The sequence below is a fragment of the Cryptomeria japonica genome, chromosome 7 (genome assembly GCF_030272615.1).
Source record: "Cryptomeria japonica chromosome 7, Sugi_1.0, whole genome shotgun sequence".
NCBI classification, from domain to species: Eukaryota; Viridiplantae; Streptophyta; class Pinopsida; order Cupressales; family Cupressaceae; genus Cryptomeria; species Cryptomeria japonica.
This window is the reverse complement of record NC_081411.1, coordinates 512,022,583-512,041,417: the sequence shown is the minus strand read 5'-3', so window position 1 is coordinate 512,041,417 and position 18,835 is coordinate 512,022,583. Positions and strand designations below refer to the sequence as shown.

At 38.2% G+C, this 18,835-nt stretch overlaps 1 protein-coding gene across 1 annotated transcript; it reads right to left on the bottom strand.

Moving 5' to 3' along the window:
* Positions 1-16,158: 16,158 nt before the first annotated feature.
* Positions 16,159-16,926, bottom strand: LOC131856833 (uncharacterized). The gene has a single exon (XM_059208770.1). The coding sequence runs from the start codon at positions 16,924-16,926 to the stop codon at positions 16,159-16,161; it is 768 nt and encodes a 255-aa protein (XP_059064753.1).
* Positions 16,927-18,835: the final 1,909 nt, after the last annotated feature.

Here is an 18,835-nt window from a genome sequence, read left to right as displayed (position 1 = left end):
AACCATTTAATTGAACTTGCTCCCAATTTAAATCGAGCAATTCAAATTAACGATAAATCACATAAAGAAATCATGTTTAATTTAGTCCATTAATCTTTAATCCACAAACACATATTTAATCATATTAAATACTATGGACTAATTAATCAATTTAACCATACACACCAAACACACAAACTAAGAAGGTCAACCAGACAAATGACTTGCAAACCCAAACAAAAAGGGAATACCGACGATGACTGACGATGCTCACTTGAGCACAACTATGGTCAACTAGGGTCTTACGACCACCTAATCCAACTCTAAGGATTAAAGAGGTACACTCAAACCTACGAATCCAGGTGAAGACGAACCCCGCACTCATGCGGTACTGTACCTGAAATCTCTTGCAACCAAGAGTCATACATGCATACATATATAAATTTAATGAAAGCGTTAGCCCGAAATAATAACACAAAATAGGAGAATTAATTAACTTGCATACAAATTGGTGCGAAAACCACAATAACAGGTATGCACTAAAATCAAAACAACTGACTATAACACTATAATATGTTAAACTAACTCAAATCAAACCGAGATTATAAATTGATTAGGGCAGGGGTACTACATGTGATGTCTTCTATAGAGATATTCAAGAGGATAGATTCAATGAGACACAATCAAATGGTTCCTTGTGCCTCCTTGTCTAACTTTTGCCACTCATTATTTGTCAAGATGGAATCCTCTAGATTCTTTTCTTTTCAAACTGGCAACTAGTAATCTCTATTTTCAAGGAGATCCTCAACTTTTAGCTTCCACATCTTGTAACCAATGTCATTAACTTCTCAATATCTTGATGAGAGATGCAGGCCATGGTATATAACCTTTCTCAAATATCCCTCCCTAAATAGAACCATTAGCTTTGATACAAAATGTTGTAAAACAAGGTGAAGAAAGATTGAAATATGAACATAAACTCACAGTTAAAGCAAATATAATTCTCAAGATTAACCATTAACATAGTGATTCTAGAATCAAAATAAGAACAAGAAAACCATTGCACATAGAACACCAAATTTATGTGAAGAAACCCTCTTGGGAAAAAATTCCACCACAAAAAGAGAGGCAAGTATATTACAAATTCAATGAAGAATAAAAATGCAATACACTTCTCTGTAGACCTCTATAAAACTCGGTAGCACTTTGTTACCCTACAAACTGAACAAGACTAAATCAAGAACACTAGTTCAAGAGACCAATTTATAGGAGTTTGTGAGGATGAATATCATTATGGTATCACTAAATGATTAACGGAAAAAACACCTAGGAAAACTCACAAACACCTCCCAAAGTAGCCTCTTACAGATGCTCTTACAACTGTCATAAGGCATCTCTCGTGCATGTACACCTATGTAAGGATTATGTTAAAAATATTGTCATAGATGTTCTCATAGCAATAATGATTGTCACAACCATCATATATTCTCTTACAACTCCTAACAAGTGTCCAAGCACCTCAAAATAGAAGATTCCAAGAGGGGTCACCTAGCTATTTCTTCCTTTTCATATAGGACAAACAGTAAAAGTAACTTTTCCTTTACATGGTCTCTTTCACTATCATTGGTTAAATGATTTAACTTCTTATTGGTAAATTACAAAAAATATTTAGGAAAACAATAAATTAAAGGATTTACAAGGTTGATGGCACCTAAATCCAAGCAAAACTAAGGTTGTAATATTTACTTTGAAAAGAGCTATGAGGCAAATAAATTTTGAGTTTGAGGGAAATTGTTTCCAAGTGGTAAGTGAATACAAGTATCTAGGTCTTGACTTCCACAACAATCTCAGTTGGGAGACTTGTAAGAAAACAAGAATACAAGGTGGATGGAAAGTTTTATGCCTACTATGAAACAGATGTAGATGCACAAAACTATGGGATTGGAAAACAAATAAGAACTTATTTGGGATACCTTTTACACCAATGGTTTTGTTCAATTGCAAAAATTGAGGCAACATATTAGCTTCAAAATGGAGGCAAATAGAAAGATTACAAAAACAACTAATCAAAAGCAAATTCAACATAAAAAGCATAGTTTTGTTTGAGAATTTTTAAGATAAAGTTGGAACCTTTCTAGTCAAAGTGGCATCAATAATTTGGTTAGTAATCAATTTGAAGAGAATTGAGAACATGGAGAACCACTATTGGCCCAAATATATGTAGGAGGAAAACAACAAAAGGTAGAGCATGTGGGTGAAGCAAAATTTCAAATAGATAAATAAATAGGCATCAACATGCAGGAAACAACTTGAGCAAAAAGAGAACATTATGTTAAACATTTTATTCCCACATAAAAACATGAGAAAAAGTTCCATTTAGGAGAAGATATAAGTGGAAAGCTAAAATGTCGATAGCCCAATTAAGAACCGGTTTGCATCATTTGAGGTGTGAAACAAGAAGATGGAGAATAACCAAAGAGGAGTGAGCAGATAGGATTTGTTATTTTTGCTCATCGAGATTAATGGAGACAAATGGAACTACATCATAGTGTAAGGCATACGAATATATATGGTACAATAATATAGATATTCCCAAAGTCAAATATTTAGTGACCTTGAGAAGATAGCAAAAAAGGGCAACCTACCTTAAGATCAAAATTCATAGCAAAAGAAACAAGATCAACAAAGAGTCAAAAAACAACAAGAATTAATCAATAGGTTTTTAGTTGTTTCATTTATTTTGGGTGGCTTCAATTACAATTCTTGGGTCCCATTGACTGCTAGTCTCATTGACAAAAATAAAAAAAAATTCATTTCATTTCATTTCAAACCATCATTTTTTTTAAGCTACTATGTAAAACCCACTTGTATAAACCATGACTAGATAAATGTTTGCCAATAACATCAATGAGTGAAATCTAAAGACTACAACTTGCAATGGCATATTAATGGTGTAGACTAGTACAAACATATAGATCTATATAGATGTATGGATTTTGTACAATGTACATATTTTGAAGTAAAAAAAAAATCAGTGTTTCAAAAAAATCTGAACTTTAATTTTAATATTTGGATCTGCAACCTTTAGGTTTTGATATCTTTTCCACTCATTCATGATTTCTATTTTGTTCCAATGCATACTAACTACAACCTTGTGATCAAAATTCTCAAAAAACTAAGAAGTTTACAAATCCATGCTATGAATTGATATTAGAACAGGGATTTTTTTATAATATTTGTTTTATAACAGAGAAATGAATTAAAGAGGATAAACTTACAAAAAGCGCAATTCATTATCATTAATTATCCAATGATTAATTTCAATAAATATGCAATCTACATTTGTCAAGAATAGTCAAAGAAGAAAAGTAATATTCTCCTAAGTGACAAGATTGAAAACTAAATAAAGAAAGATGAATTCCTACTTAATGACTTCCTAATTAACTTATGATAATTTGAATATAATTTCACACGAACAAAGAGGACAAGAAGTGAGAGAAGTAAAAACATAAAATAACAATGCAAAGGTAGTTGAAGCAAAGAGAAAAAAAGAGGAGAGAAAAAAAAGGGAACTTCATGAGTAATAGAGGCCAAAGGAGGAGAAAGTATGAAGGCACAAAAAAGGGGGAATAAACCAAAAAAAGATGAAGAAAATTTAGAGGAGAAAAGAGATGATGAAGGGAGAAAAGGATAGGACAAGGTCAAAGGAGAGACTTAGACAAGAGACTTAGATAGCACATAGAAAGAAACTAGAGAATTCAAATCATGTCAGAATAGTCATTTCAAAGAAATTTTAGCATTGAATGCATGAGAAATTATTGTTATTTCAATTGATGTTTAGTGGGTGTCTATTAATCTCTACTACCTCCTTCAAATTTCTTTTAAATATTTTTTCCTCTTTAACCAAATCTTGATTGTCATCTAAGTGAATGTGGTGTTTTGTGCTAACAGAGTATTCAACAAGGCCACATTTTGCAATATACTCATGTTTAATGTTGGCACTATATTCTTTTCTTTTCATGTCAATCAAGACACCAATTTATTAATTATATAGGGTTCTACAAGAGTATTCAATCTTATAAACCCCTAAGATGTGGAGGAGTTCTCAATGACATTTCTTGTAATTGATGAGACTTCTCACAATGTTATTTGATTTGAAGGAATGGCTCAAGACATTTTCTACAGGATTTTAGAAACTTTGTTAGAGATGCCTTCCACATAAGGTAGTGCAGCAAGTAATATATATGTGGAAAAATCATTACTCTTCGAAGAGGTACTAATATTTTTAGCTTGTTTAAGTACTATAGGGATGTGTTTAAACTTGTACTAATTAAGTTTATAAACCCTCGTCAAATGAGCAATATATTCACCTATTTGGTCCTCATTAGAAATTTAAAAAACTCCTGTGGAAAGAGTTTTTCGGATGCCTAACTTTTGGTAAGTGGTACTCAAAAGATGCATAAAGGTAAAAATGTGTTTTTGTGGTTTTTCTCTAAACTTGACATGACATTGGAATGTTTGATTTTGTAGTGGAGGAGATTTGTCCAATCTTGGAGGACAAATAAGTCCACTGCTACCTCTTCGAACTGGCGCTAAGATGAGCCAGGGGATAACAAACAACTAAACTAACCATATGAAAATAAATAATAGATTTATAATGCAGAAATAATAACACAAAGGAAACCAGTTTCACATAATAGAATAGAATCAAAAGTGGCATATACCTCTGGACCAGGGAGCTCTCGTATTCTAGACTTCAATGCGGGGCGAGGATGCCAGCGCGGTGCATTGTAGTCCTTACGACCCATGAACTGAAGTTTCCTAAATGCTTCTATGTGCGCTTTCTGATGCGCAGGACCTGTTCACCACCTGCGCACTCTAAGATGGGAAAAACGTTGGGGACGGTATAGGGGCCTGCCTCAGTCAGACCCCCATTTAGGTGTTTCCACTGCCATAGACAGCCAGTTAGATAGATTGGAAAAATAAATTGGAAACTTGGTAAATTGGAAAATTGGAAAAATGTAAATAGAAAGTATACTCTGCTTAATGGAAACAAACCCCTATTGCATATAATGTAAAGATTAGTAAATTGGAAATACATATGCACCTAGATAATAGATACAATCAAAATATGACAAATGTATGTTGCATGCAATGATAAAAGATAAAGAGAAGACAAGGTATGTAGCCAAACCCCTCTTGTTCAAGAAACGAGTGTGATGAAGCCCTTGGTACGTGCTTGTTGATAAGACTTTGCTACAAGATGATTGCAGCTTAATGTTGGTAGAAGTGTGTCCAAGAGAGTGTAGAGAGCAATATGAGAGCAAGAGTGCAATATGAGAGCCATGAGTCAAGAACCCAAAAAGGGAACCCCTCCAAATGAGCTAGGAAGGGTTTTTAAACCCGAAGGAAGTGCGGAGAGCCATTACAACAAAACACGAGCCAAAGGACAAGCATCGACCAGTGTCTGAGTCTTTGCCAGATTCAAGATTCTTCGGGTTTACCGAGATGTTAGCACAGAGCGAGAACATCCACGCATCCCACCTACATCCAACCAAAGATAAAACCAAAGGGTTTTTTGAGGCATACAGAGGCACTTTGTCTCTTGATTCCATGATGCCAAAATAGTAAATTTTGGATCATGAGTTTGTCATTAATACACCAGGTGCCATGCATAAGTGTCATAAATGCACTAGGTGTGATTTAGGACACTACATTTTTACCCCACTTTAGTGGGCTGATCGACTCAAGGTATCAATCGCACTAAAGTAGTTCAGAAGGATTCGTTCATTAAACCCATGCAGTGCAATAAATACTTAGCCCAAAAAGGATATTGTAGGGGTCGCAGAGGTCGAGTCAGCAATTACGGGTGCTACCCCCAAATCTCCGCGAGGAACCACAGTAATTCACACAACGAATTCCACTGTAAAACTTGAAAATTTGTCAGCATGAAAAACAAAGGAAGCTACTTCGGCGAGAAGAATGCTTAAGAAGCGTTAGTATGGATAGAAAGGAAAAATCTGATAAAGGCAAGTATATACCCCCTCGTGTTTTGCCCCCAACGAGGTGGGGAAAACAGGAAGGAATATGAGCCAAAATTGTCCCAAAAGGAGGAAGAAAAATTTTGGCCAAGATTTAGGCTATATACTCGAAGGTGGGCCCTGAGAAGAGTCATTGTCACTATTCACTATGGGTATTTGAGTGAATATTTGAATAGAGTCTAAGCAAAAATGCCATACAGATGACAGCATCGAGCTAGCAGAATTGAGTTGTGGACCACAATTGTGCGGGCCGATGAGCACGACCAGGTATGGTTTGAAACACACCTTAATTTGTAATTTTATGCATCTTTGGAGCTTTTTAGCTCAGACGATAGCGCAGGCGTCCAAGAGACTTGTTGTCCAGGAAACGCACTGTCGTCTCCGACAAGAACATTCATCCAGACAATGTGTCGGCGTCCTAATTGGGCACTTTTCTCCATAAGACACGCTAACATCTTATGGGCATGCAGGCGTCGACAAAGCAATAAAGAGGGAGATTCATATAATTTCTTTATTATATGCAAAAATTGCTCGAGATGTGGGAGCATACTTTGGGGTCATTGGCAATTGACACTCATCGGGTTATTTCCAATGCTTGATTCATGGTTTAGGGTTGTCATTGATGGCAACTCTTCTTGGAGATTCGATTCGGTGGTTGTGATTCCTCTTATCCGGAAGCAGGAGTTAACCGGTAGGCAGTTAACCGATAAATTGGGATTATTCCAGTACAGTTTTGGTCCAGTAAGTTTTCTGGTGTTTGTCGTGATTTTGGTGATTGATTTTGTGATCTCGGTGAATGGGAAGATCCTTAGGAAGCATGTGATTATACTCTTTTGATCTGGTGCTATGTTTTGTTAAACATTGAAGCCGAATTCAAGCTACACGTTACACTTTTGATAGCCGACTTGGAGGAGATTACTTTTGATATGACCGGATATATAAGACTGAATTGGTGATTGGTTTTCGATATATAATTGTTGTGGTGATCCATTTTAGTGCAATTGAGCGCAGTTTCATGTGCGCATTTGATTCCCAGGTGATTTGGTAGCTAACTAAGGCAGAAACAAAGCATATTGCAGAGCGAGTACAGTCAGAGATCTTGTGCTTAACTGGAACTCATTCTTGCATTATCAAATGCTATTTCAAAGTTCTTTAAATTGTATTTCCTCATTATAATAAAATTGTAAGTCAACGAGACTTCCCTGAAGGTTGTAGCCTTCTAGGTCATTGTAATTGAGTAGTGAGCCTGAATGCAAGTGCATTCCCCATCTATGTAATATTTATGTACTACTGGCCATAGTATATGGATGTATTTAGTAAAAATTTAATTGAATTAGAAAGATATCTTCTAAAAGATCTGTATAGTCTAATTGATGCTAGAAGAAAATCTGCAAGTCAGATGGATAAGGAAATAAAGGAAAGTGAACTAGTCAATCAGTGCACCAGTATTACTATTGAATAAATTGATAGATTGATTTTGCTAGGAAATAAAAAGGAATTTAAAAGAAAACACAGAGTAAACAGCCTTATGGTTGGAAGAGTGGAGGAGATTAGAAAAGAGACTATTGAGATATGGAAGAAATTTATCACTAAGAACCGGCTAGTCAAATCCGATTCACATGATGCAGCCACTCTGTCAGAGATCCCTCCGGTGTCAGGTGAAGAAAAGGTGGAAGATACATAGGATGTTATAGAGAAACCAGTTTTGGATTCAGCAGAGGTTGAGCCATATAAGGAAAATGAAAATCAGTTGAGATAGAGGTTGGTGCACCAAGTGGTGACACCGGTGCACATAAGGCACCCATAGAGGATAAAGACAAAACTGAATAGGATGAAGCAGAGAAAAAGGATGAGGAGAAGAAAGATACTCACGGCTAAGGGAAAAGAATAGTGACAGAAACCCCAATCCTTATGGCAATTGACACTTCCAAAATTCAAAGCCAAGGGACTTTTCATAAGTTTAACATCAGTTTTGACAAGCCGTTTAACCAAATGTCTCCGGCAGAAAGAATGATTGTTGCTACTACTCTTCAAGCTCAAGCTAGTCAAGAGTTAGCATAATTTGAGTCCGAAGAGAAGAAGCTTATTGATAAAACAGTTAAAGTTTTAGAATAGGTGGTATCGAAATTGCAACTAGATGTTGATACCAATTCATCCAGTAAGCTCCAGCACTTGGTAGATCATATATCTACTCAATTTGATTCTTTGACCAAGGCATCAGCCTGGCAAGCTATGGAGAAATCAAAATATGCCAAAGTACAAACATTTTCGCAAATGATTGGAAATGATAAGGCCTAGCTTGACAAAGAATTTAAACTAATTAATGAGGCCTTAATGGAAGGTGGTAAGATTTATAAGTCTTGTCTAGTTTTGACAAATTTTTCAACTAAAATAGACAAGTAGATAGATAATTGCAGAGGTCAGTTAGCTCAAATTTCTCAAGATATGACCCTACGGCTAACTTAACCGGTAGTATTGAAGGTCAAATTTTGACAATTATGGAACGGATTGGGAATCTTGAGAAGGAGAAGGAGAAAATGGTAAGGCGAGCAGGTGAACTCCGGAACCTAATTGGTCCCCAATTAGACACCTTGGTGTGCCATAAGATGGACTGTATTCAGAATGTCTCAGGAGACACCAACTGAGTTGGCAGCAATAGAATTCCATGCTTATGTTTTAAACGGTTTTGTTTTAATTTTGGAGAAATTGCGGGCAGGGTGGAGCACCTATTTTGGGTTTCTTAAGGTTGCATATGATATATGTACAAAAAAATTGTTGCACACCCCATCTTTGGCATTGTTGTCAAAGAGGGAGAGATGAGTTGAAAAATGTACAAGCTAATTATGTATGGAGTGTACAATTCAGTGATACAGATTTTTGGATTTTTGATCTAAGGGGGAGCCTTAGAATTCTTTCATTCTTGATCCAGTGTACAGGTTTCATAGGTTTCAATAATTAGCCATTTTTCACGAGTGCTGCCATCAATGCCAAAGGGGGAGATTGTTGGCAATTGACACTCATCTAGTGATTTTCGACACTTGATTCATGGTTTAGGGTTGTCATTGATGGCAACTCTTCTTGGAGATTCAATATGGTGGTCATGATTCCTCTTATCCGAAAGCTGGAGTTAACCGTTAGGCAGTTAACCGGTAAATCACGATTGTTCCAGTATAGTTTTGGTTCGGTAAGATTTTCGGTGTTTGCAGTGATTTTGGTGATTGATTTTGTGATCTCAGTGAATGGGAAGATCCTTAGGAAGCGTTTGATTATACTCTTTTTATCCGATGCTATGTTTTGTTAACTATTGAAGCCGACTTGAAGCTACACGTTACACTTTTGATAGCCGACTTGAAGGAGATTACTTTTCATATGACCAGATATATAAAGACTGGATTGTCGATTGGTTTTCGATATATAACTATTGTGGTGATCCATTTTGGTGCGATTGAGTGCAGTTTCACAAGTGCATTTGATTCCCAGGTGATGTGGTAGCTGACTAAGGCAAAAACAGAGCATATTGTAGAGCGAGTACAATCAGAGATCTTGTGCTTAACCGGAACTTATTCTTGCATTATCAGATGTTATTTCAAAGTTCTTTAAATTGTATTTCCTCATTATAATCAAATTGTAAGTCAGTGAGACTTCCCTAAAGGTTGTAGCCTTTCGAGTCATTGTAATTAAGCAGTGAGCCTGAATGCAAGTGCGTTCCCCATCTATGTAATATTTATGCACTCCTGGCCATAGTATATGAATATTGTGGGTTCCAAACCCACGGTGGTTTTTCCCTTTCTGGGTTTCCACGTAAAAATTCTAGTGTTGTTGATCTGTGATTTATTTATTACTTGTTTATGTTCTTTACTGTTATACATTGCTAACTGGTGGATAAAGAATAAGTTTGTGAATTTGATTTTCGGCAGATCATTGATTCACCCCCCTCTCAGTGATCTGTGATTCCAATAGGGGCATCTGTTGTAGACTTTATGCGGTCGAGTAGAGGAGCTGTCGGTGGCCGATTGATGACTTCTCCGAAGAGTAGGTCTATGGTGGACATTCACTCTAACCGAGTTTCAGTTCCATGCCCCAATGCTATGGGCGTTGATGGAGAGATGGGATGTAGACACCATGTCATTCCAGTTGCCAACAGGGAAGATGAATGTGACTTGGATCAACATGTATCGCATCCTTCGACTTCCTATCTAGGGTGAGTAGGTGTCAACAGCCATACTATCTATCGTGAAGTTGGGAAGACAATACGAGTGGGCCCTAGGGTGGAGGATTGATGCCACAGGGCATGTGTATTTGCGAGAGTTGAGCCACAGACGAGTGCCAGTTCTCTTGGTACAGCGTATTATGATAGCGATCATGGCACGGCGGGTGTTGACAGACGGTCGAGGCTTGGAGCTAACTGTGAGGTTCATGTCTCTGATACGAGAGATGGAGGATAGGCAGACAGTGTACGTGTGGGGTCGTAGCATGTTGGTCGACCTCTACTATGAGCTCTCTCGGTACATGCACCACGAGTACCAAAGTCTCACTACATGCACCCTCTTATAGGTCTAGGCCTTTGAGCACATCACTTGTACGTGGCCAGTTGGATTTCCAACGCCCATGCCATTAGACATGCCACGAGCACATGCATACCCATTGCTTAGTGGTGGATGGCGGATAGGAGACCTTACATACTAGAGGGTTACTGTAGATCAGATCGAGATCGGAGACATCGTCTGGTAGTCGTTCTGAGACATGGGGGTCTAGGTTACAGATCGCACACAACACCCTCAGATGCAGCAGGGCTGCTTCTTACTCAGCCGCCAGGATCATGTCGTCATGCCTTACTACTAGTGGCGATGCATGCGGCAGTTTGGACAGGTGCAGACTATCCCACATGTTGCACCCAAATACGCATCATTGGCTAGGAGTGCACTACAATTGCAAGACCTGCCTCACGCTACCCTAGGATATGTACAGGACAGTCCTGAGGGTAGCGACGATGACAACATCGCTCCACAGCTGGACATAGACGATGTCGAAGTCACACCAAGTTTTGCAGGCTAGTGGGGCAAAGTAGGTCTAGCACCGATCTTCTCAAGAGGAGATGTTGGAACTCTAGGAGGCAACAATGATGATCAGGCGTCCTTGAGCAATGAGGGCGAGAGGCCGAGGTGGAGACAATGGGTGGGAAGCCCGAGCCCAGACAGACCCATTCATGCTGCTAAGAGGCTCCCACCATCACCAATTGCACTGTCATTCGTGCCACCAGCATGATCAGCAGTGGTTGTGGAGGGATCCACCAGCAGGGTGCCTCCACGAAAGCTAGACTAGCAAAGGGGTGATCCTGGTATGTGCTTTGATTTCAGTTGATGTACTTTAGTTCTTTTTTGGCACATATGTTTACGCACGTGTATAGATAGAGAGATTTTTAATACTATCGATGCTGACGTAGAAATGCTTTGTTTTTGTAGAGGACGTCTTCAAGTGGCTATTTTATCCACCAGGCGCTCGCAGAGATTGTTCCTAATGTATAGACTCGGGGTCCCATGCTAGAAACCTATTTGCCCATCTGCACGACAGGGAAACATGCCTTGTTGTTCAAGCCTGTAGTACAGTTGCGTACACCATACAAGGAGGGCAAGGTGGACCTAGTGCAGGGAGCAGTGCAACTAACCACCGTGACAGGACAGCGGGACCAGGCCTTGTTGGAGGTTCGTGTTGTCCTCGAAGAGAGAGACCAAGCGGTGATGCAAGACGAGAGTGTCAAGAGGCCACGTAAGGCTCTACAGAGCCAAGTTGATGACCTCCGTTGACAAGTAGATGCCACCCAACAAGGTGTCGCGGGTCACTTGGACCACCCCCGAGTGCATCAATTGATGTCTGATCTAGAGGCATCATGTTAGCGAGAGATGGTTGTGCGGGAGGATTTGATGACGTAGTGAGAGACCGCAGTAGAGCTATGAGGTGATCTAAGGGGCATGCGATCACAGAGAACCACTGCCACGGGATCCCAGTCCACCTCAATGAGATAGCCCCCTCGCCGAGGTCAAGATCCTCCAGCACCAGCGACCTTAGGGACGTGCCCACCAGAGGGGTCATGAGACATTTTTTATCTACTTTGTGTATAGCATTGTTTTGATGCATATAGACATAGATGTATTTATGTAGTTCAGAGACACATATCACAGCATCACATGTTTTTGCAGTGATGCGATATATGTACATTGATATTGACATTCTAAATTACAAACATATATATATATATGAGATTCGCCATTTTATCTTGCCTTGTGTTATCATGGATGGATGTTATTGCTATTTTATATGTTCATTATGTATGCTCATGTGATGGATGATGTAGATTAGATGGGCATCATGGTTAGATGATGTAGATTAGATGGACATCGTGGTTTAAGTTACATATTGTTATATACACATGCATGATTAAACCTTAAGATGATCTTTGTATAAATAGAATACATGCTCATGCACACACACGTGGATGTAAAAATGCATAGTCACTCCATAACACAAAAATAGATGTCGTGTTAACAAAAGTATACGTATCATGATGTGACTACCATAGAGATCTAGGCATCACGTGTATGACACATACTGTGCATTTTCTATGCATCGTACCTACGTAGGTGCATTGCATTGATAGGTTCTTTCAGAGGAGTACCATCCATGGAGGATAAACCATAGGAACCTAAACCATAAACAAAGGTGATGATGTATGGACCTAACCAGCTCGGGCTAAACTTCCCTCTTTGATCAGGTGGCACGTTGATGTTTCTCTAATTCTCATAAAGAACCAGGTCACCTATTTTAAAGGTTCGGGGTAACACACTTTGGTTATATTGTCTAGAGAAAGACTTTTGGTAAGATTGGAGGTGTTGAAGGACCTTTAGATGGCACTCATCTAACAAATCAATCCAATTTAGATGAAGAGTGCAATGTCGTCATTGATAACCCCTTTTAAGGAGATGTGTAAGGACGGAATCTCCAGTTCGAGGAGCATGATAGTGTCAACACCATACACGAGGTTGTAGGGCATTGTTCCAGTGGTCATAGGAACACTTGTGCAATAGGCCCATAACGCATACACTAATTGCACATGCCAGTCCCTATGATGTTTAGTAACGGTCTTACGTAAGATCTGTTTGATGGTCTTGTTAGATGATTCTGCTTGACCATTGGACTGAGGATAATAAGGTGTAGAAAAATGATGTTGGATATGGAATTTTTCAAGAAACTGCTTAACTTCTTTGTTCTTAAATGGTGTACCATTATCAGAGACAAGAGTAGCCGGTAAACCAAAGTGAGAAATAATATTGTCCATAACAAAGGCACAGATCATATCAGTAGTAGTTGATCTCAGTGGTACGGATTTGACCCACTTCGTGAAATCATTTGTAGTCGTAATGATGAAGACATGACCCTTAGACAAAGGGGGAGATATTTTACCAATGATATCCAACCCCCACGTCTAGAAAGGCCACGGAGAAACCTGACTATGGAGCTCTTGTGCAGGAGCTCGAATCAGATTGTTGTGTTGTTAACATTGAGGGTACTTCTTGACAAAAGAAAAGGAATCTTGTTCCATTGTTTGCCAGTAATACCTATTAGAATGTAATGTTATTAGGGATCACATCCTTATAACATTTATATATAATGTTCTAATATAAGGTTATAAAACCTTATATATTATATGCTTTATAAGGATATCCCATTTGAAATAATTATAATCTAATAATTACTAGATTATTAATTATTTATGAGTGGGGGTTATTGAAAAGATGTGACTAGTGAAGCCACCCTTACTCCTATATTTATGGAGGTTCTCTCTCATTTGAGAGTTGTATAATTTGGAGGTTTATGTTGAGTTGTATCACTATGCACAAGAGGTATTATTGGCCATGTGGAAGTATTGGAGGAGTATCCCCAGGTTCATGTCTATTTTATGATAGACTATATTTTATCCTAAGAGCCTAATTTTTTTTTGGATCATTACTATAAGTAGTAGCATGACTATTTTGTATTTTAAACAAAAAAAACTAATTATTCATGTTATTCTCATGAAATTATATTTTGATCTCCTTGCTACAAGTTATTGGATGATATTTTACATTTATGAGGAATATTATATGATCTTTGGCAAATGACAAACGCATAATATTACTATGTTACTAACTATATTGTTTCTTTTATGGCGAGGTGGTGCAAGTGTTATTACATGGATGATGCAATACTTTAATAAGAAGAATATCTTCTATCCGTCTTTGAATCGAATGGGCAAAATATGAGTGTAGCTCCTGAAGAATCAATATGACCTTGAAGATTTATGGAAGAGGTCGATTTGGATACATGTAAAAGTACCTTCTTACTTGAGGTTATTTTACTCTTTCCAAATAATATCATTTCTAAAGTTCAAATTAAACTTCGAAGATTATGGGCACATCACTCAAGTGAAATTATTTTGTAACAAAGGCACCTTGAAGATTATGGGCACATCACTCAAGTGAAATTATTTTGTAATAAAGACACCTTGAAGATCATGGGCACCTCACTCAAGTGAAATCATTCTATAATAAAGACACTTTGAAGATCATGGGCACATTCTATATATTGGAATTTTAGCCATCACTTTGAAATCCTCTGTGCAGTGATTGGTTTTAGGTGATGCCATTAAGGGGGGGTGTACATGACACCACCCACTAGCTAAATCCTATATTTAAGACCTAATAGGCATAAGACCTTTAGGCATTATATGCTCCAAATTAAAACAATGCTTGGCCTTAGGTGATGCCATTGAGGGGGAGTGTGCATGTTAATGACACCACCTAGTGGCTAAATCCTAGTTTTTAATCATACGGGTATGCATAAGTCCTAATAGGTATGGAATACAACCTATATAGGCATTAGTAAGTCCTTTAAGCATGCAGATAGGCATATGTAAGTCCTTTTTTGTTTTAATTACTACAAGTAGGCATTAGTAAGTCCTATAGGCACATTTGTGCTTAAGTCCTACAGGCATTTGTAAATTCTTCTCCTTGTAAATCTTCCACTTGTAAAAGCATTGTATTAAGTCCTATGAGACCACAGCTCCAATATAATTTTTTAAGACCTCATAGCATTATTTTTAAAACACTGGGATTATAAATTATGACAAGATGGCTTTCATGTAGTCCGAAATGCGTGATCTTCATGTTGGCATATATTTGTGTCCATGTTTATCACTGTCAAAGAAGTCCTACATTACTGGGGTACTTCATTTTTTCTTTTATGGAAATTGACATGTGATCCCCTATTAACATTAAGGGGGAGTGTTAGAACATAATGTTATTAGGGATCACATCCTTATAACATTTATATATAATGTTCTAATATAAGGTTAAAACCTTATATATTATATGCTTTATAAGTATATCCCATTTGAAATAATTATAATCTAATAATTATTAGATTATTAATTATTTATGAGTGGGGGTTATTGAAAAGGTGTGACTAGTGAAGCCACCCTTCCTCCTATATTTATGGAGGTTCTCTCTCATTTGAGAGTTGTATAATTTGGAGCTTTATTATGAGTTGTATCACTATGCACAAGAGGTATTATTGGTCATGTGGAAGTATTGGAGGAGTATCCCCAGGTTCATGTCTATTTTATGATAGAATATATTTTATCCTAAGATCCTAATTTCTAACAATACCCCATGTGGATTAATTTATTAATCAAAGATTTTTCTTTGAAATGTCCACCTCCAGAGCTGAAATGGGCCTCTTGAAGGGCAAGGAGAATTCTAGTTTTTGTCAGACAATGCAAAAGAAGACCGTTATATGATCTCCTATAAAGAATATTAGATAAGAACATGTAGCGAGTCGCCAACTTCCGAATCCACACACATGAACTTTTACTGGCATCATCAGGAAAGCTTCTAGTCTTAGGTAATTGAAAATGTGTGCGAACCATTCTCCTGAGTCAGCATGGGCACACATGAGATTATCAAATTGGGTTTGATCAGATACAGTCGGAGAGAGGAGGACTTGTATTACAAAGTGATATTCGTCCTGACTAAAGTTCGGGCCTACAAGGGCAACGACACTTGCCATTGCATCTGCATGACGATTTTCTCTCCATGAGATACTGTCAATCGTGTAAGTAGTGAATTGTTAGCATAGTTAATACCAAATCCTTAGACAACTTCAGTTGCTTAACACGATAAGCACCTATAACCTGGTTTACGATAAGTTTTGAATCTCCATGGATACGGATGTTTTTCACACCCATGGAAATCACGGCACGAAACCCTACAATCAAGGCTTCGTACTCAACAATGTTGTTGGTACAATTAAATTCCAAACGAAACGAGAGAGGAACTAGCTTTCCTTCAAGTGAAACAAAGACTACACCCGCTCCTAAGCTAGTCTGACACCTCGACCCGTCAAAATACATGTCCCATACAGAGTCATGATCAATGACCAACACATCCTCTTCAGGGAATAGGTTCAAGGTAAGAAAGGATTTTTCTAAGGGAGCGCTGGCCAATTGATCAGCGATGACTTGCCCTTTGATTAACTTCTGAGTTATGAATTTCCGATCAAATTCAGAGAGCAACATCACCCACTTGGCCAACCTTCCTGAGAGATCAGAATTTGCGAAGAGGTGCTTAAGGATATCATTCTTAGCAATGACCCGCGTTTCTGCATGAAGGATATAATGTCTTAGCTTCTGAGTCACAAAGACAAGAGCTAGACATTGTTTTTCCGCAGCGGAATATCGGGTTTCATACTCTATCAAAGTATGGCTAATGTAATAGACTTCTCTTTCCCGACCTTCATCATCGTGCTGAGCTAACAAAGTCGCTAGAGTGTGAGATGAAGCAGAGATGCACAGGAAGAAAGGTCTATTAGACATAGCTAGCATCAGGATGGGAGGATTAGCCAAGTATTCTTTGATGGAATTGAAAGCTTTTTGACACTCTTCATTCCACTTGAAATGGGTATCTTTTTTCAGTAGTTGCATAAAGGGGAGAGTACGATTAGCCAATTGCGCTACAAATCAGCAAACGGCCTGAATCTTCCCTTGCAAACTACAAAGTTGAGTTATATTCTTAGGTGGAGGCATGTTCATGATTGCATCAATTTTATCTATATCTATTTCGATCCCTCGGCGGGAGACAATGAATCCCAAAAGTTTAGCGGCGTCAACACCAAAAAATACTTGAGGGGATTTAGTCTCATCTTATACAGTCGAAGCCTTTCAAAGACCAGACAAAGATTTTCGATAGGCATTTTACACACTAAAGACTTTACCAAGATATCATCAACATAATCTTCTAAGATCTTATGGATGAAATCATGGAATATCAAGGTCATGGCTCGGTGATAGGTGGCTCTTCAATTTTTCAACCCAAACGGCATGACAATATAACAAAAGGTTCCCTAAGGGGTTGTGAAAGCAGTTTTATACTGATCTTCCGGGTTAATATGAATCTGATTATAACCCGACAAGTCATTCGTGAAAGAAAGTAGAGCATAACTCGCAGTTGAATCCGCGATCATGTCAATGTTTGGGAGTGGAAAGTCATCCTTGAGGGAAGCTTTGGTCACATCCCGAAAGTCAATACAGATGTGAATCCGAACACTGGGTTTACTTACTAGGACAATGTTCGAGTTCCAAGGTGAATAGTCGATGGGACGGATAAAGCCATCTTTTAAGAGCTTCTCTATCTCAGTCTTGACTAATAAGGTCACCTTAGGATTCATCTTTCGAATCTTTTGCGTCACCGGTTTAGCATCAGGACTAAGCACAATGTTATGTACAACAATTGACTCATCAATGTTGGGCATATCTTCATAAGACCAAGCAAAGATGTCAGGAAACTGATGTAAAAGATCATAATATTCTTTGAATTCCTCGAGAGATGAGCATTTCCTAACTTTAATAACTTTGTCAAGAGTCTTATCACTCATGATGAAGTCAATAAATTCCCCACTAAGGAGTGTGCTATGGTCTTCTGGATGAGATGTGAATATTTGTTCTTCATTGCGGGATAAAGGTACCCCTTGCATAACGAATTCCTCGAAATACGCCTGGATATTCAAACAGAATTGTCATTTATGATGATAAGAGGGCAGCTCATCATATGCTCCTAAAAATTCCTTCAAGGATTCTTCTGAAGGTAATAGGTCCAAGGGAATTTCGTTAGGTGACGCATTACTATCAATAAGTTTCAGATGAACAAACTTGAGAGGAAGGGGGTCGGTTGAAAGCATGTTAACAGTTAACCATGATTTCGCCTTTTGACTTGTATGACGGTATCCCAATCCAATGTTGTGGTGACAAGGTTCGGCTTCTAAAGGAATTTGAACACCTTGTCCATTAGGTCCACAACCTTTTCCATCATAGCCGAGGTGAATGAGATCTTTGGAAAACTTCGATGGACAGGATTTACTTTATACCCACCAACATGAGAGTCGGTGAAATCCAAAGAACCCCAATCATCACCTAAGCATGCATTCATTTTCGATGGAGAAGGTGATTTAACTAGAGGAGACTTATTAGAAGTAGACTCCAGCGTTTGCACTTCAAGAGGATCTACCTTCAGGGATTTTCCTTTCGAAGAATATTGCTCCTCAGATGATCCCTCTTTCACAACATCTTGCATTTCAGTGACTTATAACTTCTTTTGTTCTTTCTTTTTAGGGGATGAAATAGAGATGAAAGCTACCACCGAAGACAAAGTGGGTACATAATTTTGAAACAAAGGTGCAACAGAGGCTTGACCAACTATCGCTATTTGACATAACTGCATAGCCTCACG

Excerpts from the sequence above, each read along its gene's own strand:
- LOC131856833 (XM_059208770.1), bottom strand. The coding sequence starts at position 16,926 with ATGTCTAATAGACCTTTCTTCCTGTGCATCTCTGCTTCATCTCACACT.